This window comes from Parasteatoda tepidariorum, chromosome 9, assembly GCF_043381705.1.
Source record: "Parasteatoda tepidariorum isolate YZ-2023 chromosome 9, CAS_Ptep_4.0, whole genome shotgun sequence".
Lineage (NCBI taxonomy): Eukaryota > Metazoa > Arthropoda > Arachnida > Araneae > Theridiidae > Parasteatoda > Parasteatoda tepidariorum.
The window spans coordinates 37,240,758-37,268,490 of NC_092212.1; the positions used below are offsets into that span (position 1 = coordinate 37,240,758).

Consider the following 27,733-nt stretch of genomic DNA (forward strand, 5'->3'; position numbering starts at 1 on the left):
ATTTGATACCAAATCCTGAATTCTACCGCTCTGATTGCGCTGTTGTGACATTTCATGGTAAACTATACCTCATTGGGGGACACGGTAGACAGTTCGATGAGCTTAGAAAAGTAGAAGAGTACAATCCATCCAAGAATTTGTGGCGCCCACTACCAGATCTACCATTTCTATATGTCGAGCCTGAATCTATAGTTATAAAAAATTCGCTGATAGTATTTGATCAGAGTATACTAAGAAATGAGAGCCAAAAGCCTGTATTTTGGAACAACGAAGACCAATCGTGGTGTATTGCAGAATTTATGAACCATGAGCTCGTGGGGCAAATGAAACACTGCCAAATAATTCCTATCGAAAACCGGAGCGTGTTGGAGGAATTGACAAAAAAACACAAACGTGAAAGAAGTGTTTGGGGAAAAAGTAATTTGAGTAATTTGAATCTAAGTGAACTGGAAATTAACGGTTAATAATGCACGGGTGTTCTTTTAGCAGATTTAAGTAAAATATCTATTTTTAACGGAATGATTCTTGTTTTCTTTTTAAAACCCTCTTGCTTACAATACAGTAAAAACGTATCGAAACAGCGTCTATGCAAATCATTATGCCTGTAGAAAGCATAAAAACTTCTTAAGTGCTGTCGCCAAGAAGATTTACCAAATTTCCTAGTCCTAGTGTTTTGATTTTATTGGGCACCTGGGTATCAAATTTATGTTGACTAAAAGCAATGAATATTTTTTGTTTCAAAAAAGAATTGGTATGGTATAACACACATGCAAAAATATATATATTACTCTCTGGGTTTCTTTTATTCTGTTCAACAGTTTTTTTTTTTATTAATATGAACATTAAACCTAACTATCTTTAAGTTTTCTATTATTTCCTTGCTCAAAAAATTCCTACAGGTGGTTCAATCATTTTACTGTGACAGCGAAACTTGTTTCAACCATTATATGTCAAATTTGTTAAGACAATCTATATTTACATGAAAATTTCGACCTACCACAGCTCGAATCATTAATTTGGCATCTTAAAAAAGAATTCTTATGTCACTAAAGGGAATTTACAACCACTATTTCATTTTCTTTAGAGCCGAGTGAACCCCGTTTATATGCTTTGAAGTAGCAAGGATTTTGACCTACACAGCGTCACGAGCTGACTATGTCGGATCGCATAATCTACTGCAAAATTGCAACGAACGGACATACCTTCAACCTCTAAGCTTGATATAAAGTGCTTCTTTAGAAGAGGGAACATTTTTAATTCCTTTTCTAAAAAGAGATGCAACGCTGAATTGATTTGAAGAGATGAAATCTAAATTATATTTTATAAACCCAATCTACACTAATTTTGCTTTCTTACCAAAAAAACAACTCCCGTTGCAAATCTCCAAAAGCGTGACATGTTTTGTATTCATTACGATGACAGTAAGCATTCAATGATTCAGGAGGCTATCAATATCTGTCAATAGCAAAATTAGGATTCAATGTATAATTTTAATTAGATTAGCTTTCCTTTCATCATTCAAATTTTGCAAAATAATTTTTTCACTGGCAGTGAACAATAGGTAAAATTTTTAGGATTAAATATATTTTTTAAAACACCTTAAGAAGCATTTAAGGACATTACCAATAGTTTACATTGGGGAATAAATATTTTTTTGTTTCCTGTGGCGTGCAATTTTTTTTTTGCGTCACTCGAGTGACAATTGAGTGACTATTGTGTCACCAATTCTCAGTTACGTTGGGAATGGTAGGAATAAGGCGATAATTATGCTGTGAAACATTAAGGTCATATGTTTCTTATCTTTAGTGACATTTTCAAAGAAACAGATAAGTGTATACACCTATTCACAAACCTTACCTATACATAAACCATACCTTTTTTAACTTGTACTCAGACAAAAAATTAACGAAACTAAAAATATCATTTTGAAAAAATTCTATCTCAAAATTACTAATTCAAACATCCGAATTCCAACATCCGAATTAGGAATGATTGTCAACTTGTATAAATGCAACAGAAAATTTCTTATCCACTGTTATTTGCTCTTTCGTCTTTGAAATACAATTTATCAAACCAAAAATTAAATATTAGTGCTAAACCTTTAATGGCATTGTAGCAAAAATCATTTGTAGTTGCTACAGAAATTCTATAGCAGATGGAAGTTTGGCATATGCTTATGACTGGCAGTGCTTATGACGGCCTAAATAGTTATGGTCATATGTTTTGTCTTAAGTGACATTTTCAGAGAAACAGACAAGTGTATATGCCTATTCATAAATCTTACCCGAACATAAACCACTTATAACTTGTATTTTCAGTTAAAAAATTAACTAAACTAAAAATATTACTTCTGCCGAAGACTCCGTGTGTACAAAATGGTGACTAGTGCACTCTAAATTTATCCAGGTCACAAAGTCCTCCAAGTTCCCACAACAAATCAATACTCTGAGGATACTGGATCGGAGATTGATTGTACTCTGATTCAGGTCAAAACTATTATCTGCAGATGGATGGTGTGTGCATGTGCCCTTCCTGTAAAACGGGATGTAATGTATGTGTATTATCTCCAGATCATCCTTAGGAATCTTTCCCTGACCATCGCCAATACCCTATTGTGCTGCTCAAGTGTGACGTAAATAAAAGTACCGTAACGTATTTAATATGTTTCGTAATTTGTATAAAAATTATTTAATTGGAATGGTTGAAGAAAGAAATTTCAAAACTATGCTTTTTTTAATAATAATAAAATGAATGAATTACGAAAAAGACATTAATTTATGAAAATTTTAGCATAATTTCGCATCGACATCAACAAGTAAAAATATGCTTTCTAATAACCATTCACAATGTTTATTTTATTCCTTTTTCGTTGTTATTTTAGTGGAAACCATATTTCTTCTCATTCATTTTCTCATGCGAACTTCATTTTGATAGTCTACAATGGTTGGAATGCAGAAGGAGTTTATGAATAGATAAGTGCTGAAGTTCTATAATTGGGGGATGGGTAGTTGTCACTTATGGTTAATGAATAGTGATTACAGTGCTTGGAATCTTAAATCTTGGAATAAAATTCTTAACAAAAAAACAAACAAAGTTTCTGAACCAGTAGATCTTTCGGATGAAAATGATGAAATTGTTGCTGAAATTTTGAAGGAAAATCGGAACTCCACAGACGAAGAGGAAGAAGAAGGTGATCAAGTTCAAGATAGTGGACCTTCTCATATAGAGGGATGCAATTCATTAGATTTTGCAATGAATTGGCTGAAACGTCAAAATAATGTTGATCCAGTACGGTTGATTTATTTAAAAAGAATAAAGGATATATGGCTGCTCAAAAAAAAAAAAAAAAAAAAAAAAACGCATCTTCTTTTAAGCGAAATCTTTGCTGGATTTCTTTTGCAATGGAAAATAATGAAAAAAGTGGTAAAATCAGTAATGGACAAAAAAATTATAAAAAACTGAAATATGATAAAAATAATTCAAAATGAAAAAAAAACTTTTAAACACGCCAGAACTATTTTAGATAGTACTGCCAGTCCTAAGCCTACAAAAAGTGCGAAGGGAAGTTAGTGCATAAAAAATAATCATTAACATTAGATTTTAAACAACTTTCCAATTATCCGAAGTTTTCATTATCCGAACCATGTTCGGTCCCGAGCAGTTGGGATAATCGGCGCTCTACTATATATATATATATATATATATATATATATATATATTCGGAATTATTAGAAAATTATTTAAACTAAAACAGGGTGCTAGTCTNTATATATATATATATAAAACAATATTTTTTAAAAATTGTATTTGTTTCTAAAAATTTGTTTTAGCGCACTACTTCTGAAAATAATAATTCGCAACAACCTCAAGTAGCTATCTCTGTGCACTTGTTACATCGATTTAATTTTTTTCCTTTAGACGAACAAAATACTCTTGTTCAACCAAAAATCTCAGTTTTGTTGATAAGAATGATGCTTTTTCTTTCGATTAGGAACGCTATTTTTCATAGCCGTTTATTACCTGCAGGATAGGGACGACTCAACTCCACTCGTTTTTATTTTGGCAAATGTGGATTGCATGGAGATTCATCTCAGACTACGCCCTACCAACGAAGCGCTATTTCTGTAAACTCTAGGATACGCCCTGCTACGCCTTCTTATGTGATTTCAGCAGGTGTCTTATTGGAAAATATCAGAGAAAATAACATATTCGTTATGTGATATTTAGGATGGTTAAGTTCGGAATCAGAGCATCCTACATTTAACCGCCCAAACAGCATCATTTTTCTTTGCCATCAATCTGTTCATAGTTTTATTTAATGCGGAAGAGGCAGCAAATAATATGATCCGCAGAATTATCTAGATAATAGGCGTGGTTTATGAAAGCAATATTCCGCCCTACTAATACTATTTGGAAATTCGATATTTTTTTTATTGGAATCCTAGGTATTTATCCTAGTCTTGCGAATTTTTGTTTTTATTTTATTTGTATTACCGGCGCCTCAAAGCTTGTAAATAAAACCACCTTTTTGAGGTAAAATATTATTTTTGTAACTGTTCTGAGCAAGGTTCAGTTATTTATAATTCCTCGGCAAGTTGTGTGTTTGCCTGTTTTGGAAAGAAATGTTTGATTGAATATAATGGATAATATATGACGACGTTACATTGTTTACAATGTAACGTCGAAATTCTCCTCAAACCATCGCCAATATTTTTGATAAAATACCAGAACCCAAAGAGGCAGAGTTTACACCTAACACGTGATTTAAACACCAAGCAAAAAAAAAATGCTAAGACCTCATTAATCTAATGCTATTTACTACATATCCCTTACCTGGTGCAAAACTGAAGAGAATAATCATATAAAGAATAACATCCAATTTCTACTTTTTGTTTGGAAATACAAACAATTCCGTAACTACCACTGTTTATGAACACGTACTTCCTGCCAAGATTTGTGCACTTCAAAAAATCTTTTTCCCAGAGGTAGTAAAAAAAACTAATGAAATTATGTATATTGTAGGCGCATAATTAATTTACCTTTAGCCATCACTTAAAACTCATAGAAATACATTGAAGCACACTAGCTGGTCCTTATTATGTATGTCGAAACCATATAAATGTAGTTGTTGTTAAAAGTATATTAAATAAAATTTATTAAAACAAGAATCTAGCATAAATGCAAATATTTTGCTTCCACATTAAATACAAAAATAAATTTTCCGAAAAATTTGGAAAAGTTGGCAAGTATGCTTGCCAACTTCTACCACCATATTTAAAGTTGTAGTATATTTTATGCTTCACCATTTTGTATTTGATTTTGAATTTCATTTGTGTTGATTACGGTTACCGCTATGTATAAGCAATTAACCCATTCCGACTCAGTGATACTAGTCAGGCATCTCTTAACCCCTTCCTTCTCGCTCCCGTGAAAATGACGGGGTGAGGTTTCGCCCTCTATTTCTCGCTCCCGTGATATTGACGGGATGGAGTGTTTAATAGTAAAGCGCCAATAAGAATAAAATTAATTATTTTTTTTTTGCCTGGAAAACATTTTATTTCTCATTTTACACACCAGATGACAGTAAAAGGATATTCTTAAGGTAAATGTAGACAGTTTATTTTAAACTAGATATCAGCACTAATCAGATACGTAATACAAGTACTAAAGCCAAAAAATAGGCACTTTTATGTCCGTTTTCTTACAAATTAACCGATCGTTAAGGGGTTAACTCAAAAATGTTACAAGCAACTAGAATTGTAAAAAATTTCCTAGTGGTATCTAGCGTTTGCTTTTAAAAGTTCATCAGTTTCTAAGTATTTCTAACCATAACCATTACATTTAGCCATTTTAAAATTATCTGGGTTTTTATCTGTCTCATCCTGAATTATCACAAAATTTTACCTGAAAAGGATTATTCTTCAATTTCAATACATATTTTTTATTTCTATTTTATCATTATATTTATGCAGGCAAACTGAAAAATCCTTCTTTACAAGTGAGAGACACCAGATCAATTAGAAAGATTTCTAATATTTTTTACTCATCCTGACAAGTTTTTTGACTTGCTAGAATAAGAAGACTAGTGTGGCCCCTAGTTAGTGGATGCATCATCTATTATTTGATTAGCTTTATTTATTTTAAGTCTCTTTATAATGAACGTGCAAGGGTCATTGCAATAACCCTACGCATATTGAATATAGTTGACTAATTTTTCACACTTTTCCTAAAAGCATATGGGTTAATTTTTTCTTAACTTGCAACAGAGTATAGCTTTTTTAGAGGAATTTGCATCGTTAATCTATCATAAAAAAATATGATTAATCTCAAATAGAATAATTAAAAATTTTCAAGAAGTTGAATTTCAAATTAGAGACAGACATTATTAGACAATATAGACAATTAGAGAAAAACATTTTTAACAGAAAGTGAATAGAATCCTTGACAATAGCAGAAAAATAAAATTAGTTAAAAAATATTTATTTAAATGGTGCTTTTATGCACCTTTATCCGAAAATGGGTTCATTAGCCTGGCGCATTTGTAAAATGTGGCTGATTTATACATTACTACTTTAATACATTATTAAAGGTTTTATTTACTTTTTAAAATCTATTGTTCAACTGCAGATTTTTCCTAAATAAACAAAGCAAATATAACTTTAAATACACAAAAATAAAGCGGATTTTTTTATTGCGATTGTCCTTCAAATGCTATAATAAATTCGATCTGCCTGTTAAGCGCATGAAGAATTTAGTTTATTAATGCTACTATTCTTATTAATCTTTGACTTTTGTTCTTATGACCAACTTCAGCAATTTAGTTTACTAATTCTACTATTCTATTTCATCTTTGACTTTTCTTCTTTAGGAACGATTTCTGCAATTAATTTTATAAATACTACCATTCTTATTGATTGTTGACTTTTCTTCTTTAGGTACGATTTCTGCAATTAATTTTATAAATACTACCATTCTTATTGATCTTTGACTCTTGTTCCTTAGGAACGACTTCTACTATCGGTTTTACCACAGCACGTTGCTGCCGAAATACGGGAGGACTTAGGAGCAGTAGTTACGGGCCAGTTCAAGAAAATATATATGAGCAGACATGAGAATGTGAGGTAAGATTTTTCATTTTTTAAACATTTTTTACCACAATGGTAACTATTTAAGCAAAATTTAACGATTCTAATTAAGGCTCCACAGTTTCATGGTCAAAGGCATGATTGTGTCAATGTTGTCAGCAATAGCACAAGCTGCCCTGACTTCAATGCAAGCTAATACCCATCGATCTGAGACTAGATGGGCTTCAAGTCTACACTGTTATCGAACTCTAATCCTGTACCATGACAGTTCAGTGCCTTTAAAGCTAAACCATCAAGGTTTATGATAATGAGAGTAGCGTAACTATAATCGAGCATATAACCAATAACACTGGGGAAGACCAAATTTTCTGTTACATGAGATTTTGAACAGATATATTAGCATCGCTGATTACAAATCTGCAGTCACTTTCTCGCTACATGCTTAAGTTTTCATACAATTTAATAATATATTCCTAAACAGGATTTTCTAAAATTCACTAAGTGCCTGCACTTTTCTAAATTTCACTAAGTGCCTGCACTTTTCTAAAATTCCTAAGTGAGTTGACACTAAGTGCCTCCAGGCTTCTGCTATGTCACTTAGCGGAAGGAAGAAGGCGATAATGTATTTCAATTTATGATGCGATATGTTAAAGTCATATATTTTTGCATTAAATATTATTTTCGAAGAAGCAGACGAATGCATAGATATGTATATAAATCAATAACGTTTTTCATAAATTAGTACATTTAGACAAATTATAAATCAGACTGAAAATATCATTGTGAAAAAAATTCTGTAGTTTTCCAAACAAAACTAATTTTAGATTTGAAATCCTCAAACCCGCATGAATTAGGAAGGATCGAACCCTTGTATAAAGGCAAGAAAAATTTTCCCCACTGTAATCAAACTTAAAACTCTAACATACGTACAATTTTAAAATATTTACCGTTTAAAAACTGGTTCTTAAGTTACGAATAAAAACAAAAAATAATTTACATATTTTAAGACACATAATATCTTTTATGAATACTTATAGAGCGGCATTTTTAAAGGAAATGTAAATTTTCATTCCTCTCTATGCTATGAAAAAACTTCCACTATCATTTTAAGTGTGTACGATTCAGAAGCCAAATGCTCAACATTCTGCGGAATAGCTTAATATGGTGGGAAATAAAATTCTAAAACTTATACTAAATATTAAACTATCTTTTACATCTGAGAATTGTAACCAAACAAATAGTTTGCATGTTTTAAGATACAAAGAGGATCCTGCCGCTGCTCACTCCACCCACCAACCCCTATTTTGGCGTCTCATTCATCTTTATTTCTTTTTCTTAAAAATCTATGTTTCTTAAAAGAAGACCATTTGGTTAATATGTTACCGGAAAAGTATGAAATCCGGCATTATATATAATACCTAAAACTAGCCGTCAAAGTATGTATTATATTTCACACATTCCCTAGGCATTCTGTATAATACCGGATGCTATTTAGGCAAAGTATGAGACAAACGTCCTGATGAGGTTATTATGTAAATGATGTGCATGTTACTGTGAATGACCGAAATCGGTGGTTGTTGACTTTCACCGGTGAATGTTGACAAGCACATAGTCGCTTTGGTGAATGTCCGAAATATTTATTACATCCGATTTGATATTAATTTATTCATGGACAAAATTACATTTATTCGATATTTTAATACTTACTGACGATAGATTAGAAGAAACATCAGTGTTTGGAGTATCGGGCAAATATATACCGGGCAATGATACTTGACCTTAAAAAAATATCAGTGTAGGGTATACCGGGCAGTGGCACTGAACCTTAAAAAAACATCAGTGTAGGATAAACCGGGCAAATGTATACCGTACAGTGGCATTTAACTAGACCTTTGGTAAATGTCCGAAATATATACTAGGTCTAGTTAAGTGCCACTACCCGGTATACATTTGCCCGCTATACCCTACACTGATGTTTCTTCTAATCTATCGTCAGTAAGTATTAAAATATCGAATAAATGTAATTGTGTCCACGAATATATTAATATCAAATCGGATGTAATAAATATTTCGGACGTTCACCAAAGCGACTATGTGCTTGTCAACATTCACCGGTGAAAGTCAACAACCACCGATTTCGGTCATTCACAGTAACATGCACATCATTTACATAATAACCTCATCAGGACGTTTGTTTCATACTTTGCCTAAATAGCCTCCGGCATTATATAGAATGCCTAGGGAAAGTATTTAATACTTCTCATATTTCATACTTTGCCTAAAAACGTCAGGCATTATATATAATGCCGACGTTTCATACTTTGCCAGTAACAAATACAAAGGACATTTAGATTATAATAATTTTACGTAAGGACATTTATTTATGCGTTATTTGTAACAAAATGATCACCTACTCAGATTTTAAAAATAATCAACTGATCATGAAAAAAAAGTACGTAAGCGAAGGAATAGATGCGTGATCCAATAAAAAGCATTTAATGAAAATTAATCTTAACTGGGCGTGTATATTTCCTTAAATGTGTATTTTTTAAATACATAACTTTCCTTAATACGATTTTTAAACTGGGTTCATTTTTTTAAATTCTCATTTTGGACTATATATATTTCCTTAATTGCGCATTATGAACTGGATCCATTTTTTTTAAATATGGCTTTTAAACTGTGTCCATTTCCTTAAATACCTATTTTGAGCTATGTCCATTTTCTTAAATGAGATTCAAGTTATGTCGATTTTCGTAAACACGCAAATTTAAGCTTTATTCAGAATTAAAAGATTAAAGAAAATTCTAGTATTAGTTTTTATTTGGGCCTTTTTATTTCTGTGGTTAATAAAAGGAAGTTCATCAATTAACACTACCTTATTTTTTTAAAGTAATTTTTTTATTGTTTAAATGTTCAATGAAAATCAATTTAAAACATGTAAAAAAAATTCCTCACATATATATTTCATTTTTTTTAAACGTAATTGTTTTTTATCGTTTTTAAAGTTCACTGAAACGCAATTTGAAAGTTTTTTAGATTTTTTTCAAAAACATATACTAAAAAAGTTGATAAAGACGGATGGATATAATTCTTAAAAGGAAGAAAGCGTAAAGAAAGTTGTGTTTAGATCTTTTTTTTTTATAGTAATAGAGCTGAACAGAAGATTGAACATGTCTCAAAATTTTGTTTTTTATATAAAAAAAAGGAATGTTTTATAATAAAAGAAGTGATGAATTGGAAAAGACTTTAAAAAACTTTTACTATATTCTTTTTTAAAAAAACACACAATTGCTTGTTCCTTACTGAAAAGAAAGAGAAAAAATTTATTTTGTTTTTATGTTGGTAACTCTGTTAATACGGCCCGGCATCATAATAAGCTTCCAACGAAATTTATTAGGAAATTGTTTGGGATTTATTTTATAAAAGTAAAATACGATACATTTGTTGTCGATGCATATAAAGCTGTAACTAATATTTGGAGAAAATTATACAGGTTTTCTTGAGTTATCTTTTTCTACTATTAGTAACTAAGGAAGTAACTAATCGTGATAAATAATTTAATACTCTTCTATTTTATTTGAACCAATTATACTACCTGTTACATGCACCCAAAAACATTACTCTCTTCGTATGATGATAAAATTTTGAAACAAGAAAAACAGAATAGCCGGAAAAAAAATTAAAATGCTAACTTGTGCCACCTCAAGGCCCTTGGCATCAGCAGTTTAATTTAATTTTTTTTTACTATTAATTATTCTCTTCTATTTTTTTACACAACTGTATCTTTTCTTATCCCAAATCTGTTTTTAAATCTACTTTATTCCCACGTCACATGACGAGGGACATTGTGTTCTTGGCTCTCGACACAAGACGAGCTATCCTATAGTGCGGCTTTGAGGAGAACTCCTTCAGACTGAAAGTCTGGGGCTGTCTGCTACTACGGTAACAAGCGAGAGCACATTTCTAATGGGGGTGAAATGGAGGAAAGAAAGTGACGATTGGTTTATTCACGACTACCTATGTCAAGATTAAGACAAAACTATTCACCCCGCACCTCTATTCGAAGTGTCTTTTCCTCGTAACCATAGTACCCGCCACGACGCGAGACGAGTGTCTGGAGGAGTTCTCCTGACAGTTGCACTATACTTTCCTTCTATGAAACAAAAAAAGAAACTTTTAAGTATGAATGGTGGACTGACTGTAAACAATAAAAAGCCTCCTAATACCGGAAGAAATTTAAAAAAACTTACGGTGTATCCCTCCGCTTATGCTATGTTGACGAGGCGATGTGTAAACAGGCTTGATATCCTAGGACATTTGAATATTGCGATGTCCGTTTAAATTTGCACGTAATTTTATCATTCCCAAGAGTTTTCGGTAATTTATGAATTTTAAAAGGTCGTTAGTGGTAAAAAAATTAATTGAGAAAGTTAATATCACTACATAAATAAAACGTAAGGTTTGCCATGTTTTGAGTGTTATCCCTTATTTAGCTATATTTTTGTTAAATATCAGTGATTATTATTTTTTGGATAGCATCATAAGATAGCATGGCTATATTTTTGTTAAATATCAGTGATTATTATTTTTTGAATAGCATCATAGGATAGCATAGCTATATTTTTGTTAAATATCAGTTATTATTATTTTTTGGATAGCATCATAGGATAGCATAGCTATATTTTTGTTAAATATCAGTGATTATTATTTTTTGAATAGCATCATAGCTTGCTTGTGGAGTCTTTCGAGTTCTTTTGTTAGTTGCTTCGTTGAAAGTTAAATTGAAGGAACGCGTTATATTGAAGCACTACAAGTATAATAATATTGGAGGACCCACTTTTTTAAACTTAGACGTAAAAATAAATTTGAAGTAATAAATTTGATTTACTTCCAGTGAATCCTCACCAGTGCTTAGCTTTATACGGTCAACCGCCCCATACGGCTTATTTTTCACTAAAGGGAGACTAGGGAAGTGCGACTCACCAATTTTGAAATAAACTAGTGGGATGTATGCCTTATGAGGAATAATTTTAGGGGACAACATTCGTTTCGGACCATAGAAGGTCCTATGAGAGATTAAAAAAATAATTCAATATATAGAAAAATCGGTATTTTATTACTTCAATGCAGACTATTAGTTATTGTAATTATCTCATACTCCAATTAATTTTGTGGTACTTTCACCTGCTATATAACGCATATTTATTGTCGTAATTGATCTCAAAAGCCAAGCTCAAAGAAAATTGTTTGAAAAAAAAATTTAAAAATTTGATGCCAATTTTTTTTAAAATTAACCTAACAGGTTTTCCTGAAAAACTACAAATATATAAAATTTTCGAAATCAATTTTTACAATAAATATGCGTTATATAGTACGTAAAAGTACCACGAAATTAATTGGAGTATGAGATAATTATAATAACTAATAGTCTGCATTGAAGTAATAAGATACTGATTTTTCTATATATTGAATTATTTTTTATCTCTCATAGGACCTTCTATGGGCATACGAATTCATTCCGAAACGAATGTTGCCCCTTAAAATTATTCCTCATAAGGCATACATCCCACTAGTTTATTTCAAAATTGGCGAGTCACACTTCCCTAGCCTCCCTTAAGCGCTGTTTATTTAATTAAATGTTTTAAATGAATTTAAATTCATGAAAAGCCTTGAAATTTAATCTTCAGTTGTATGAGAAAACATGCTATCTACCATTTGTTTATCTTAAGACATTGCGTCAATATCATCATACTCAATCATTTTGAAAGAATAGTGTACTAAAGCAGAAAAAAAACACTCAAAACGCATTTATGACCAAAAATGCAATTTTCCACGACTCTTTAATAACAACACAATCAACCGTTACAACGCTTTGCTGGCATCTTTTAAACATCTCACGCATTGGAAAATCGTGTTTGTGCTATAAATCCTCTACAATATCCACGGACAAGCTTACAGCTCTGCGTGACTCGAGGAAAAAAAGTCCGGAACCAGCCAAAAAAAACTCGTCAAATCGCTTTGGAACACGCGCCGATTCAATTTCGATGGTAATATCAAAACACCGGTACTAAAATGTTTGTTTTCCAATAAGAAGTCAAACCGGGTCTAAGTATATCGAATCCTTAAAATAACATGCTTTTCTTTTCTTTAGAAGTGTTTCGGTCTTAACAGCTTTTGAAGATCAATCTATCTACTCGGTAGATTTATAAAAAACTTTTTTTTTTTCAATTTTTACTTTTTGACCTTTTATTTGTTTTACAGTTATATCAAAAATAACAATCGTCTTAATAGCTTCTTAATAAATAAAAAAATATTTGAAACGGATTTAAAAAAAAGGGTTTCTATTGTCACTTAAATCAAACAAAATTTTAAAGAAAAAAAAAAAAGAAAGAAAGAAAAAAAAAAAAACTTGATGCTTGCTTAACAAACTTTTAAAGACGGAAATTAAATTTAACACCATTGTTCCCGCATCCGTTGTATTATTAAAAAGATAAAAACTGGTAATATAGTTATTTCATCATAACTTATATCATGTTAAGTGAATATTAAATATTGATGATAGATAACTAATAAAGGCTTCGAATTCCGATCTGTAATTATATAATTATTAATTTTTAAATATTAAATCGTAACATACTTTATACAGTAGGGGAGAGTTGGATAAAACGGGATAGTCGGACAAAACGGGATACGTCGCCTAGGGACCAGACTATTGCAGCTATCTAGTGGAGAAGGACAGAAACGTGTTATTCGACAGTGATTATAACATTCTCGGTGCGTCCCGTCTCGAGATTACTATTTGACAGAAAGTTGTAGGTCTCAGAATTTTTTTATTCTATTTTCTTGCCATTTTCTACATTTACGTGCGTTGTTTTTAACATTGTACCGCCTACATATATGGGAACAACGTTGATGCTAAGTGCCGTTCTGTTTTTTTGAATCGGATGCAATCCGTCACCCACGAGAAAGTCGTGGATCCAAACACGTCTTCACGATTTTTTTTTCTTCTTCAAAGAAATATAAATGTGTTGTTGCTCCAGGTGTTCAGCAAGCTGGAAAATTTGGGGAAAAAAACACATGAAATACCCTTATAGAAAAGATATAAAAAAAAACCAAGTTCTTTCTTTTGTAAGAAATATTATATAAGAAAGACGTTTGTTTGGAAAAAAAATTTCAAAATGTGCTTTTGATACAGCACAGTGGAACAATAGATCAATTTTTAAGAAGCAGTGTAAAAATGTGCAAAAAGTTTCTATAAGTTCCAATGACCTTTAACTTCTTTTTTTGTAAAACGAACATTTGATTTCGATTTAATCAATTAATTAAGGCAATTAATGTTTAATTTTTAATGTGATTTTCTGAAGAGCAGATTTGACATTTTTATTTCTATTTATATCTGTTTGACATTTTATCGCTGTTATATTTAATTCGTAAGATAAATAATAAAATATGATTTGCTTAAATTCTTATAAAACTAATTTTTGGGTTTGATTTAACCAAATTAATTAACATAATTGATGTTTAATTTTTTTGAAAAATTGAATTAATATTTTTTTTCTTATTCAGTTTTGTATGGTATTTTAAAGTTGTTATATTTAATTGATAAGATGACTAATAAAATGTACGCTTTATTTTTTGTATAAAAAATTTTTGGGTTTGATTTAACTAGATAATTTTTGTACNTTGTTAATATTTATAATGCCTCCATTAAAAACCTATATTTTCCCGAGGAATGGAAGAAATCAGACATCATTCTATTCGCCAAGCCCGGTAAAACAGCCTCTAATCCTGAAAACTACAGGCCTATTAGTCTACTCCCTATGTTATCAAAAATCTTTGAAAAAATTATTCAACGAAGACTCAATGATTATATTCACCTACTCCCAAACCAACAATATGGCTTTAGGAAGCACCTATCAACTACCAAGCAGCTTGTAAACATCCTCGAATACATCAGTAATGCTAAATTTAAACACGAAACCGCCCTTATGCTTATGCTCGACGTGGCCAAGGCCTTCGACCGAGTATGGCATAAGGGACTTATCGTAAAACTACATAAAATGAATATTTCATTAGACCTTATTACTTTAATTAACTCTTTCCTTACTGATAGAAAGTTCAGAATTAAAATCGATAGCTCGTTCTCAGCTTATAAAAACATTCAAGCCGGTGTGCCCCAAGGTAGTATCCTCGGGCCACTACTATACATCTTATACACAGCTGACTTCCCTATTAATAACGAAAATCCAAACGAATTCACAGCCCTATATGCCGACGATACAGCAATTATCACGAAATCTATGAGCCATTTACAAGCCTTCAAATACATGCAAAACAAGATCTACAATATCGAAAAATGGTGCTCACAATGGAAGATAAAACTACACCCGGATAAGTGCCAAATGATTATTTTCAATAGTAAAAAGAAAGGTAGAACTATTCCTGATATAGTCCTATACAAGCAGATCATTAAACCCACAAAGAGTGCAAAATATCTAGGAGTCACCATCACCTCTAATTTAAGTTGGAAACAACACATAAATAAAATTATTGAAAAAGCGAATGGTGCCTATTGGGCCCTCAACTCCATATTAAACTCGAAGTCATCTTTAGACTTAAAATGCAAGCGCACTGTCTATCTAATGGCAATTAGGCCTATTCTAACTTATGCCTGCCCCGCCATTAACACTCTAAGTGATCATTTAAAAAATAAACTCTCTATGTCAGAAGGGAAGATTATAAGAAGACTCGTCGGCGGCCCTAAATGCATTAGCAATAATAGTATAAAAAGGGATCTTAAAATTGATGACGTCAACGTCTATATAAAAAATTTAAACCAAAATTTCTACGATGAAGCAAAAACCTGTACCACCAGCAATTTTAACTCACTCCTAGATATTGAATTAATTGACGACAACACTAAATTTAGCCCAATCACTGCCTTTTTCCTTAGGGATATGACGTAGCCCTAGCACACGAAATACACTCTCGATTTTTGGTGCTAAGCACCACCTCTTCCCCCCATCTCCATTCCACCTCACTACTCCTCATCATCGAATTACTACTACAGATGAATCGGTTAATGCCGCTTCGCGGCAGCGCACCGAGATTTATATGATTTCTACCATTCTACCATTTTTTTTCTTTGTATATTCTTTAAGTATCAATATGGCAGCTAAAAAAATGTATATTTATGAAAAAATTTTCAGTACTTCATAATGCAGTAAATAGAGGATTAAGGGGTTTTTCTGGGCTAAAGGTCCGCTTTAACTCTCTTGTTTAAAAAACTTTTTCAGTGAAATAAAGGGATATGTAATATAATGATTTAATGGTTTTATTTCATCCTCTTTTCGTTATTGTTTAAATTTTTCCACCCCGAAATAATTTTAAATTAATATATAAAAATGAAAAAGAAGATATCAGTGCACATCGAGCTCTGATGGACGGGAGTAGCTTGACATCCATACTGTATTATCTGAAGAAACTAGGCCGAAACTGAACGATACCTATGGTTAAAACTAAAACAATCTGAAAAAATTATATTTGTTCACAAAATGGCGGTCATTTGAAAAAAAAGAGAACATGAATCGACTTTTTTTGTCGCTTAAACGTTTATAAAGAAAATCGCATTTTTTAAAAATCGTATGGCTGGAACAATCATTATTAGTTCCAAACTAATCCACGAGTTCTGGCGGCAATACTGGTGGGAGTTCAAGGGATTTGTTCCGTAATTTGGTTTGAATTTCAAAGCTCTAAGTTCGATTTTAGAATAGTTTTAAAGGAATAATTGACTTTTATTTTTAAATGCTTTTAGTAGATTTTTTAAGATAAATGTGTCTTTTTATTTTTAATTGCGTTTACGGATTTAGAGATATTGTGCCTTTTATTTTTAATTGCTTTTAGTTGATTTTAAGATAAGTGTGCCTTTTATTTTTAATTGTTTTTACTGGATTTAGAGAATATTGAGCCTGATATTTTTAACTTGATCCTGAAATTTATTGAAAATATAATTTCGTATTGCTAAATTTTAAACCTGAAGTAACTAATAATGTGTACATATGTGATATCTACGTTATACGTACATTTGGAAATGATTTGAGTTTGTTTTTGTTTGGAAACATTTAGTAACAATAAAATTGCTTGTAAATGTTTAATGTTTCAAGTAATTCCTTGATTAATTTTCCTTCTAACCTGGGTAACACTGTTACATATATTGATTACTGGATAGCGTAAACCTAAATTTTAGAGGTAACAGTACACATAACCACATGAATTCTCTACAAATTTAAAAAGTGACATCAATATCGGTCGTGTAGCTTTTCTGCAATACAGATGTCCAACAAAAATAATAAGATTTTGGGGAAATCGTGTTTAAAGTTATTATAACGTTTTTCTCCGTTTTTGGGGGGTGGGGGGACTTGTCATCAATTGGGGGCAGCCTTGACTATACAGCACGCCTTCCTCGAATACATACATTTTCTTTTCGTGCATTGCTTTCCAGGCCTCAGACCTGGCTTCTTTGCTAGAGGTAAACGTAAGGTGCTCCTGAGTGTAGATGGCGATTTGCGCTTCGTCTTTTGCAAAACACAAAACTCGCGTTGCCAATTCGAACACCCATGATATCCACTATGCTAGCAATTCCAACTAAACCATTCCATGTAGATCACCGTAGCCAAATAATTTTATTTTATTTTATAACCGTCGTTGAACAGCCGACCCAATTTTGAATCTACAACTAACAACGATCATCAGCATAGCCTTGTAATTTTGAGCCCAATCCAAAAGATAAGGGAATTTTTGGATCAAGTATTGAGAGAAATTTGCCTTCTACTTTTTTGATGGAACTAACAAGCATTTGCGTAACATAGAGAGGAAAACCGCCGTGACAACCTCCCCTCTCACGGTTAGCCAAGCCACTACTATATATATATATATACACACAGATGCCAACTGCTCCGCATTTGGCGAAATATTTTAAAAAACGGTATAAAATTACAAATTAAAATTTTCGGTTATTTTTGATAGTTTTTTAAAATGCTTGAGATGACTTTCACTGTGACGAAATGTACTGTAAATATGTCTTTGAATTAATTACAATTAGTAAGTAAAAACCTTATTCAAATTTACTAAATCAAGATAATACATTAAAAGACTACCACTCGAAAAATATTTATCCGCTATCTGGAGCAAGTTGGCATCGCTGTATATATATATGTATATATATATATACCAGGAGGTTTCGCTCGCCAACCCCCGGAACNATATATATATATACCTTTGAAAATGACACTTACTTAAGACCATAAACATATGACCCTAACGTATCATATTATAAATTGAACTGTAGTATCGCCTTCTTCTTACCACTTCCTACGTATCAGAGAAGTGAAAGCACTTCGTATTTACTCTCGTACATTTTAATACATACTGGTTATAAATTGCATAAAATCTGTGGTTTGAAGAAAGAAACAGATTAATTAAAGATTTGAAAGTTTCGGCGCGAAAATATTAAAGAACAGTTCAAAAATTTCATAAAAAAGAAAACAATAAAATCGCTTTCAATGCAATTAATCAATGCCACTTTAAATGAAAATTTCTATTTAAGTGAGTAAGTTAAGTTTCTATTTACATTTATCAGTACATTTGCAGAAGGCTGAATACAGAGTACATACGGTTTTTGCAAAATGTTTCATTGAACGGTAGACAGTTAAAGACTAAAGGAATTTTTTTTGGTGATTTTGCAAACTTTTCGAAGCGTAACAACGAGATATAAGGAACATCATTTGCATTAGAACTGGGCATCTGAGGCCTTGCGGCCCTTTTCCCATTAATCTTGAAAATAAAAGAGAAAAACATACCTGATAACAGTTAAAGTAACAGAACGCAAAATGGAGTTCGTGAGAGTATGGCTCTTTGCCAAATTATTGGGTTAAGTCAAAAATTGAGCTTGAGTAAAAAAGATAAGTGAAATACAAGTGAAAAAATGCTACAAAGAATAAAATACACTAAAGGTTAGATAACATATATGTACACACCAAAAATATATACAATAAGCAATAAAAATTGATGAGTTAGATGTGAGTGAGAATCTTTGCGTGTGTAAAAAAGTGTGGCTCTGTTAAAGTAGAGACCCGGCCGTCCGGATAATTATCACTCGTGCCGGATTAACTTAACCCCGATCAAACCCCTAAGAGTACGAGATATAAAAAACAATGCAGAGATGCCAACTTGCTCCGGACAGCAAATATATATTTTAAAGTGGTAATTTATCAATTTTGATTCTTGGTTTAATAAAATCATTTTAGTAGATTTTTATCCACCACTATTTCTAAATAATTCGCAGGCTTCATAGTACTAATGTCATGCTGTACCACTTAAAAAGCGAGCAAAACTAGTCAAATATTTGCAAAATTTACTTTGTAGTTATTTACAGTTTTTTTAATTATTTTGGGGTGTCCGGAGCAGTAGGCATCTCTGACAATGTGACTTTTTTTATAAATTTTTGACTCATTAACTTGTACAGGTATGAAAAATGACCGTAAATCAAATTCATTTAAGGTAGTCCTACATACATAAGGTAGTACTACATTGTACTACATACATAAAACCATAAACTTTGCAACTATAAGAAGAATTTTTCCCAAAACCGGTAGAAAATTGATAGCCCCTTTAATAAATATTATTCAATTCTACTGGTAATAGTTGTAAAATAAATATCAATATTTATTTCATCATAAGAAAATGTGCTCGTCAAAGCATGCAAATGTTGGCAACTAGGCTGCAGATTGTATATAATAATATAAAAATGTCTCTACAACTTGAAGCAATTTAACACTTACTTTCTAAATTGTTCCAGAAATGAGCTTGTCTAAACCAATAAACTCACTTTAGAAAATTCGCCAACAAAGCAATTTCAGAATAGAAATTTGAAATTTTCTACAGAAAATTGTTGCTTCATTTTCGCAAAACAAAACAATATTTTCCTGCCTTATATTTTCTGAAAGTTTCCAGTTTTTTGTATTTTAACGAAAAAAGCACTTTCAACCTTACACTTGATTTAGGAAACTTAAGGAATAATTTATAAGATTTTTCCCTCAAAAAGATCGCCAATAAATATTTATGAAGTAAATGCAAGAAGACACGAATCAAAGATTAATGTTAAAAAATGTTTTATTTGCACTAAGTTTCATAAAACAAATTTTTGTTATAAATTGTAGAAAAAAAGTATTTGAGTTTTTTCCCATCTAATAAATTATGTACTGCTTTATTTTATTGTGTCTTTCATTAGTTTTTTTTTTTCCTAAGGTTTAAAAACTTTCTTAAGAAAACACAATAAAAAAAGAAATATATACCCAAAAAAAGTTATTAAGAAGTAGTTTTTCGTTCCTTTTATTTTATTCCTTTCCCTAGAATAGTTTTTGTTAAAACTTTATCCAAAAGTATACTCTAAAAATTGATTGAAGGTTTAAAAGTACGGAATCTGCCCGTTTTCATTATTGAAAGAAATTAATCTATTTAAATCATCTAAAAATACTAATATGTAATTAACTAGTTCTCATTGCTGAATTTTAAAGTTTCAGATTAAAGATTTTAAACATTTGTTATTGTTTAAATAACTGTATAAAATAATAGTTTTTTTTCACGTTTTCCAACTAAATTATCATTTTACAAATTAAGAAAAAATATTTTGAAATTCGATTAGAAATTTTATTTTATATAACGCTTAAAATGTGTTAATTAAACAGTTTATTGATGAAATTTTAAGTTTCAAATGTCTTTCTTAATGTTGAAAAACATGGACATCGCAGGTGACCAATTTTTGAGGGGGGGGGGAATTAAACTACATAGTTAAGATAATTCTCTAAATTTCACCCAGACGAAAAAATATTTATTCTATCTGTTAAGTACCTGCATAATATGATTCAAGCGCTTACAAGAAATACCACCAAGTTCCAGATCTTTCGTGATTAGCTCTTTAAATTTTTGTAAATTCAACAAAATTTTGAAAATTTCAATTTTTTATTGTCTACCACCCTATACAATATTTCGTAAATAGCGTTGTACTTGCCCGCCCTGTATTACTCATTTATTTGTTCCACGGCATGGGAACTCTGCTTAACACGTTCACGCCGGGAAAAGTGAAAATACTGGTAGAAGAACTATTTCAATATTAGATAATATTCGGGAGGAGTTAATCTATTCTCAACAATTTACTGTAAGGAAATTTATCACGTCATCATCGAAATATAACTGGGCGCCTGGGGCCGTTAGCGGCCTTTTTCCCAATCATCTTGTATTTAATCTTTAAGGTGGTTCTTTCTGGTAATTGGAATAAAAGGAAATTAAATATTTTTTTTTAGTTAAAATTACGTCACTGCAAAAATGAGCTGCAATCGGCCTGAGGGTTATGTCTTCTCTTTAGTTAAATTTATCACGGTGAGGAAGCAATTCAATATAAAAATTGCATCCGTTAAAAACAATTGGTAGTTATAGATTTTTATTATTCCCGGGAAAAAACTAAAAAATGAAATTTATTGTTACCAGTTTTTACTCCGGAGCGCTGCCAAGATGAGACAATCTAGCGTGACCCCCCGGTGGGCCACCCCGGCGTGAAGAGGGGGGGGAATTAGAACTTAACCACAAGTGATCTAATAAAAAAAGTTAGTCATCAAGAAAATAGTAGTTAGTTTATCATAATGTAACATTAAAAAAAAGAGTTTTTGCAGAGTGCCTAAAAGTTTGGAATCACACTAAATCTGATAACCCTACTTTTCTCTATAGAACAAAAAAAATAGTATTCGGATAATTTTTTTTTTCCTTTTTGTCCTTTTATTTTAAATAGTTCACCACATTAAAAAGTTCTTTATAATTTTAAAATAATAATTTACATACACGTAAATTCTCTATAATTGTTATAAAAAAAATATTTCCCCATCTTACTTAATTTTGAATTACTTTTTTTTTTTGGATGATACCTAGTTAAAGCAACTTTAGTCAATTAAACGGCAGATACCTTGTTGCTGACAGTTTTGCGGGAATTCTGTCACTTCTGAAAGTCAGCTTCCACAGTTGCCGGAACATTGCAGGTTTTCTTTTCTATAGAATTCATTATTTTTTGTACTCTTTTTACCTTATCAGGGAAATAGAGGGTATTGTTGCCAGATTTGTTTTGACATCGCCGACGTTTCTCTTCCGAGAGCAAAGAAAAAAGGTAACTAATAAAAAGATTTTGTTTGGTATCTCTCGACTTCCACTCCTCTATTCCTTTGAATCAAAGTTTTTCTTTCTTTTTCTGGATAGAAAATAGAAGAAAGAAAGGATAGTACTCTTCGGCTCTGCCGAAAGGAATTTTAAAGAAAGGATTTTTTTTTTTTTTTTGATGCATCGACAGTAAGAATATTTCGTTATTCAGATTCAGAAAGATGTAAAAATGACTTGGCATTCTGCGTATAGAGCATAAGTCTGAAGAAAATCAATGTTAACAATTTATTTGAATTAATTTCGAAAAATCTAATGCAACGTAAACAGTTTCATCGGATTTGTTTCGAAACATATAATTCAAAGTATACAATTTCATTGGATTTATTTTGAAAAGTCTAGTTCAATGTGAACGATTTCATTGAATTAACTTTGAAAAATCGAATTCAACGTAAACAGTTTCATCGGATTAGTTTCGAAACATATAATTCAAAGTATACAATTTCATTGGATTTAATTTGAAAATTCTAGTTCCATGTGAACGATTTCGTCGAATTAATTTTGAAAAATCTAATTCCATGTAAACAGCTTCCTCGGATTAGTTCCGAAATATATAATTCAAAGTATACAATTTCATTAGATTTATATTTAAAAGTTTAGTTCAATGTGAACGATTTCATAGAATTAATTTTGAAAAATCTAATTCAACATAAACAGCTTCATCGGATTAGTTTTGAAACATATAATTCAAAGTATACAATTTCATTGGATTTATTTTGAAAAATCTTGTTCAATGTGAACGATTTCATTGAATTAATTTTGAAAAATCTAATTCAAAATAAACAGCTTCATCGGATTAGTTTCGAAACATATAATTCAAAGTGTACCATTTCACTGGTTTTATTATCAAAAGTCTAGTTCAGAGTGAATAATTTCATCGAATTAACTTTAAAAAATCTAATTCAACGCAAACAGTTTCATCGGATTAGTTTCGAAATGTATAATTCAAAGTATACAATTTCATTAGATTTATTTTGAAAAGTTTAGTTCAATGTGAGCGATTTCGTCGAATTAATTTTAAAAAATCTAATTCAACGTAAACAGCTTCATCGGATTAGTTCCGAAATATATAATTTAAAGTATACAATTTCATTAGATTTATTTTGAAAAGTTTAGTTCAATGTGAACGATTTCGTTGAATTAATTTTGAAAAATCTAATGCAACGTAAACAGTTTCATCGGATTTGTTTCGAAACATATAATTCAAAGTGTACCATTTCACTGGATTTATTATCAGAAGTCTAGTTCAGTGTGAATAATTTCATCGAATTAATTTTAAAAAATCTAATTCAATGCAAACAGTTTCATCGGATTAGTTTCGAAATGTATAATTCAAAGTATACAATTTCAGTGGATTTATTTTGAAAGTCTACTTCAATGTGAACGATTTCATCTAATTTATTTTTAAAAATCTAATTTAGTGTTAATATGTCCATCTGATAAATACTTTGAAATATCCAATTCTATGTAAACAATTCCTTCGGATTAATTTAGAAAGTTCTTATCCCATGTAAACGATTTCATCTGAATAATATGAAATCGAAAACTCAGTTTCAATAGAAATCATTTCAATAGATTAATTTTGAAAACCCAAGTTCAATGTAAACGATTTCATCGGATTAATTTTGAAAAATCTAATTCTCTGAAAATATTTTCCTCGGATAAATGTTGATAAATCCAATTCAATGGAAGCCATTTCCTCTGATTAATTTAGAAGGTTCTTATTCAATGTAAACGATTTCCTCTGAATAACATTAAAAACTCAGCTTAAATGGAAATAATTTCATTAGATTGATTTTGAAAACCCAAGTTCAATGTAAACGATTTCATCAGATTAATTTTGAAAAATCTAAATCTGCGTAAATATTTTCCTCGTATAAATGTTGATAAATCCAATTCAATGGAAACAATTTCCTCGGATTAATTTAGAAAGTTCTAATTCAATGTAAACGATTTCCTCTGAATATAATTGAAAAAACGGATTCTATGGCAACAATTTCATCGTATTAATTTTGAAAAATCTTGCATTGGGCTGATGTTTGCCGTAAAATAAGATTTATTCTTTACAATAACCGATGAGAAAAAAAGCTTCATAAAAGTTTCTTTTTTCACGATGGAGAAAAAGAGCTGAAAACTGAAATATCAAGCGAGTAAGCAGTCATATACATGCGCGTTGAAACTTACAAGATTGCAAATTTCTAAATGAAATTCTTTTCATACGTTAGCAACGAAAAGCTATAAACAGGCCTACCAACTTCCTACGCTTTTAAGGAATTTTTTTTTCTTGAGGCTGATAAGTTTATGTTTTAATGTATAATTATTTATTTCGTAAAATAGATTTAAAGTTCTTTTCCACACTGATTCATGTAAATGATTCAAGAAGTTATGTTGAACGCTACATTTTTCTAGATCTCACGTCGTAAGGGTTTTAAATTTTCGTAAAATTACAAAATATCCTAAATGCTTTAGTTTTTAATAGTCCACAATCCTGTAAAATATTTTTCAAAAAGAGTAGTAGTTTCTCAACCCATTAGAAAATTAGAATAGAGTAGAGCAAACTAGAGCCCCTGAATTAGACAAACATCCCGACTTATCATTTATTAGCCGACTTATCATTTATTGTTGGAGCAATGAGCTAACATAAGCGCAGCGAATAAATATTTTCAAGTGGTAGTTTATTAATTGTAATTCTTGGTTTAATAAGTTCTATTTAGTAGATTTTAATCCACCACTATTTCTAAACAATGCGTAGGCTTATATATTTCACCACTTTATAGTACTTATGACATGCTTGTTGCTTGACATTTTTAAAAGCGAGCAAATATTGGCAACTATTTGCAAAATTAACTTTGTAGTTATTTACCATTTTTTAAATTGTTTTGGTTTGTCCAGAGCAGTTGGCATCACTGTAATAACATAACGTTAACTTACGAACTTGTTTGCTCCATTATTGCTTGATAGGTCAGCTCTGATAGTATAGGAGCCTTAGAACAAACCAGTCATTTAAACAAACTGTTCAAAATTTTTGTTTCAACACGCCGAAGGCCATGGAGATCACCGGTGACAACATTGAGTTTGTTCGTAGTTCCACCGGGTGACCGGCGAATCCAAGATTATTAGAAACACATAATTCGAGTTAATTTTTTTATATTATTATCGTTACTAAAATGTTTCGAAGAAATTAATGCAATATAGAACACACACAAATAGTTTTATTTATATACACCGAGATGCCAACTTGCTCCGGGAAGCGAATAAATATTTTCAAGTGGTAGTTTATTAATTGTGATCCTTGGCTTAATAAATTCAATTTAGTAGATTTTTATCCACCACTATTTCTAAACAATTCTGTTTGGCCATGGTCAGACGGGTAAGCCGTGTAAAATTAGCGTGGCATTCAACGTGTTAATAAGATGCACATGAGATCATATAGACAATAAGTACTTAAGTTCTTATAAGTTTTTTAAAAAAATCTGTTTGTTACAAAAATTTTTGCTTTAATTCACTAGCACTGAAAAAATAATTCGCAATAGGGATAACTAGTTTAAGTCTGAGTGTATTAATCAAATCGAAGTGTATATAAACTAAAATGCCTACTGTTCGGCTTTCTACAAAAGTTTCAAGAAATTGGTAACATATTAAATAATAAAACTTGTAGAATAATGACAATAATGCCTACTTTTTAGAAGTGTTGTCATGGAAAAAAACTTGCCATTAATTAGATACTTTAAATATTTGATATATAGTAGTGGAAAAATGACTTAAAATGAAAAATTTAAACTAAAATTTCGTTACCACTAAAAAATATTTTTTAACAAAGCGAAGCAAGTTGGCATCTCTGTATAAACTGAAGAGATGTTTATAAATCATAGTTTGCCACTATCAAATGCTTTTTATGTATATAGAAATAAAATAAATCAGTAAAATTAAGGATTAAATCAGTCAATTTATTCCCAAAATTTTTTTTTACTTAGTACTATGAATTTTGTGCTCGCATATCTATCACATAGATATTTCTCCACTATGGATCCAAATTTTAAAAACCCTAAGCTTCCTTATTCGTAGAAGAATCTCTTTTATAATACAAAAATATTTTCACATTGCATTGAAATCTTTATTAATATCAACATTCATCCGATTCTTGATTCAATTTAAAAAAATAGGATATAATGCTACAATGGATAACTTTTTATCTTATTTATAGAAATCTCACATATGAGAATTTTCGTAATAGATATATAAAATAGAATTTTTTTAGGTAAAGAATAGTAGTAAAATGTTGATGCCGAAGTAATTTAATAAGCGAACTATTCTGATGCTAGGAAACAATAAAGTTTAGAGTATAGTTTATGGAGAACAAAAAAAAAAAACTCCATGAAAAGAAAGATTTGCGAAGTGAACCGATAAAAAATCTATCATACTTATCAGGTTTCCGGGTTTTATACGACAGAAGATGTATTGTTTTATTTATATTCAGTAGCTGGGATTGGATTTCTTTTTGCTTTTTTTTTCTTTCTTAGAGGGAAAAAAATATAGGCATATATCTAGATATTACTAAAATCCCATTTTGCCATCATTTCGGTTCAAATCTTTTGAATTTTAATAGATTACTTGGAAGAATAGTTTTTGAATTTTAATATATTATTTTTCTAAAAGTTCTTACTCTAAATAAATAAATCAAAAGGTAGCAGTCACATAAAAATTTTAAGTTTAATAAATTAAGTTTTAAAATTCGGTAAAAAATTAAATCAACAGGTTTTCTTTTTAATTTCATTTACCTATATATCAGAGATGCCAACTTGCTCCGGACAGCAAATATATATTTTAAAGTGGTAGTTTATCAATTGTGATTCTTGGTTTAATAAATTCAATTTAGTTGATTTTTATCCACCACTATTTCTAAGTAATTTGTAGGCTTGTATAATTCACCACTTAATGATACTTATGTCATGCTTTACCTTTTAAAAAACAAGCGAAAAAAGTCAAATATTTGCAAAATTTTCTTTGTAGTTATTTAGCGCTGTTTTAATTATTTTGGCGTGTCCGGAACAGTTGGCATCTCTGTACTTATGATATGCTATACCTATTGAAAAACAAGCAAAAATAATCAAATATTTGCAAAATTTATATTGTAGTTATTTACCGCTTTTTTAATTATTTTGACGTGTCCGGAGCAGTTGGCATCTCTGTACTTGTGATATGCTATACCAGGGGTGAAAGCGAGACGGAAAAGAGGAAAGGCTGGTAGTAAAACCATTTCAGTTATAGCTAGTTTTGGGGAGGAGTTTACTTATTCTTTTTTTAAATTTTTCAACAATATCTACTTTATCTTGGAAAAGAAGCAGTTTTATATATATGCCAGAATTATAAAAGAAATCTTGATAGTT

General features: G+C 30.7%; 1 protein-coding gene across 8 annotated transcripts in view; it reads left to right on the forward strand.

The window, feature by feature from the left end:
• LOC107455365 (Adenylate cyclase 3) overlaps positions 1-27,733 on the forward strand; it is a 269,291-nt gene that overhangs the window by 155,480 nt on the left and 86,078 nt on the right. For all 8 annotated transcript variants that reach the window (XM_043047156.2, XM_043047153.2, XM_043047158.2 and 5 more), the window contains one exon: positions 7,003-7,121. In XM_043047156.2, coding sequence (XP_042903090.1) covers positions 7,003-7,121 — 119 coding nt within the window. The remainder of the gene's footprint in view (positions 1-7,002; positions 7,122-27,733) is intronic.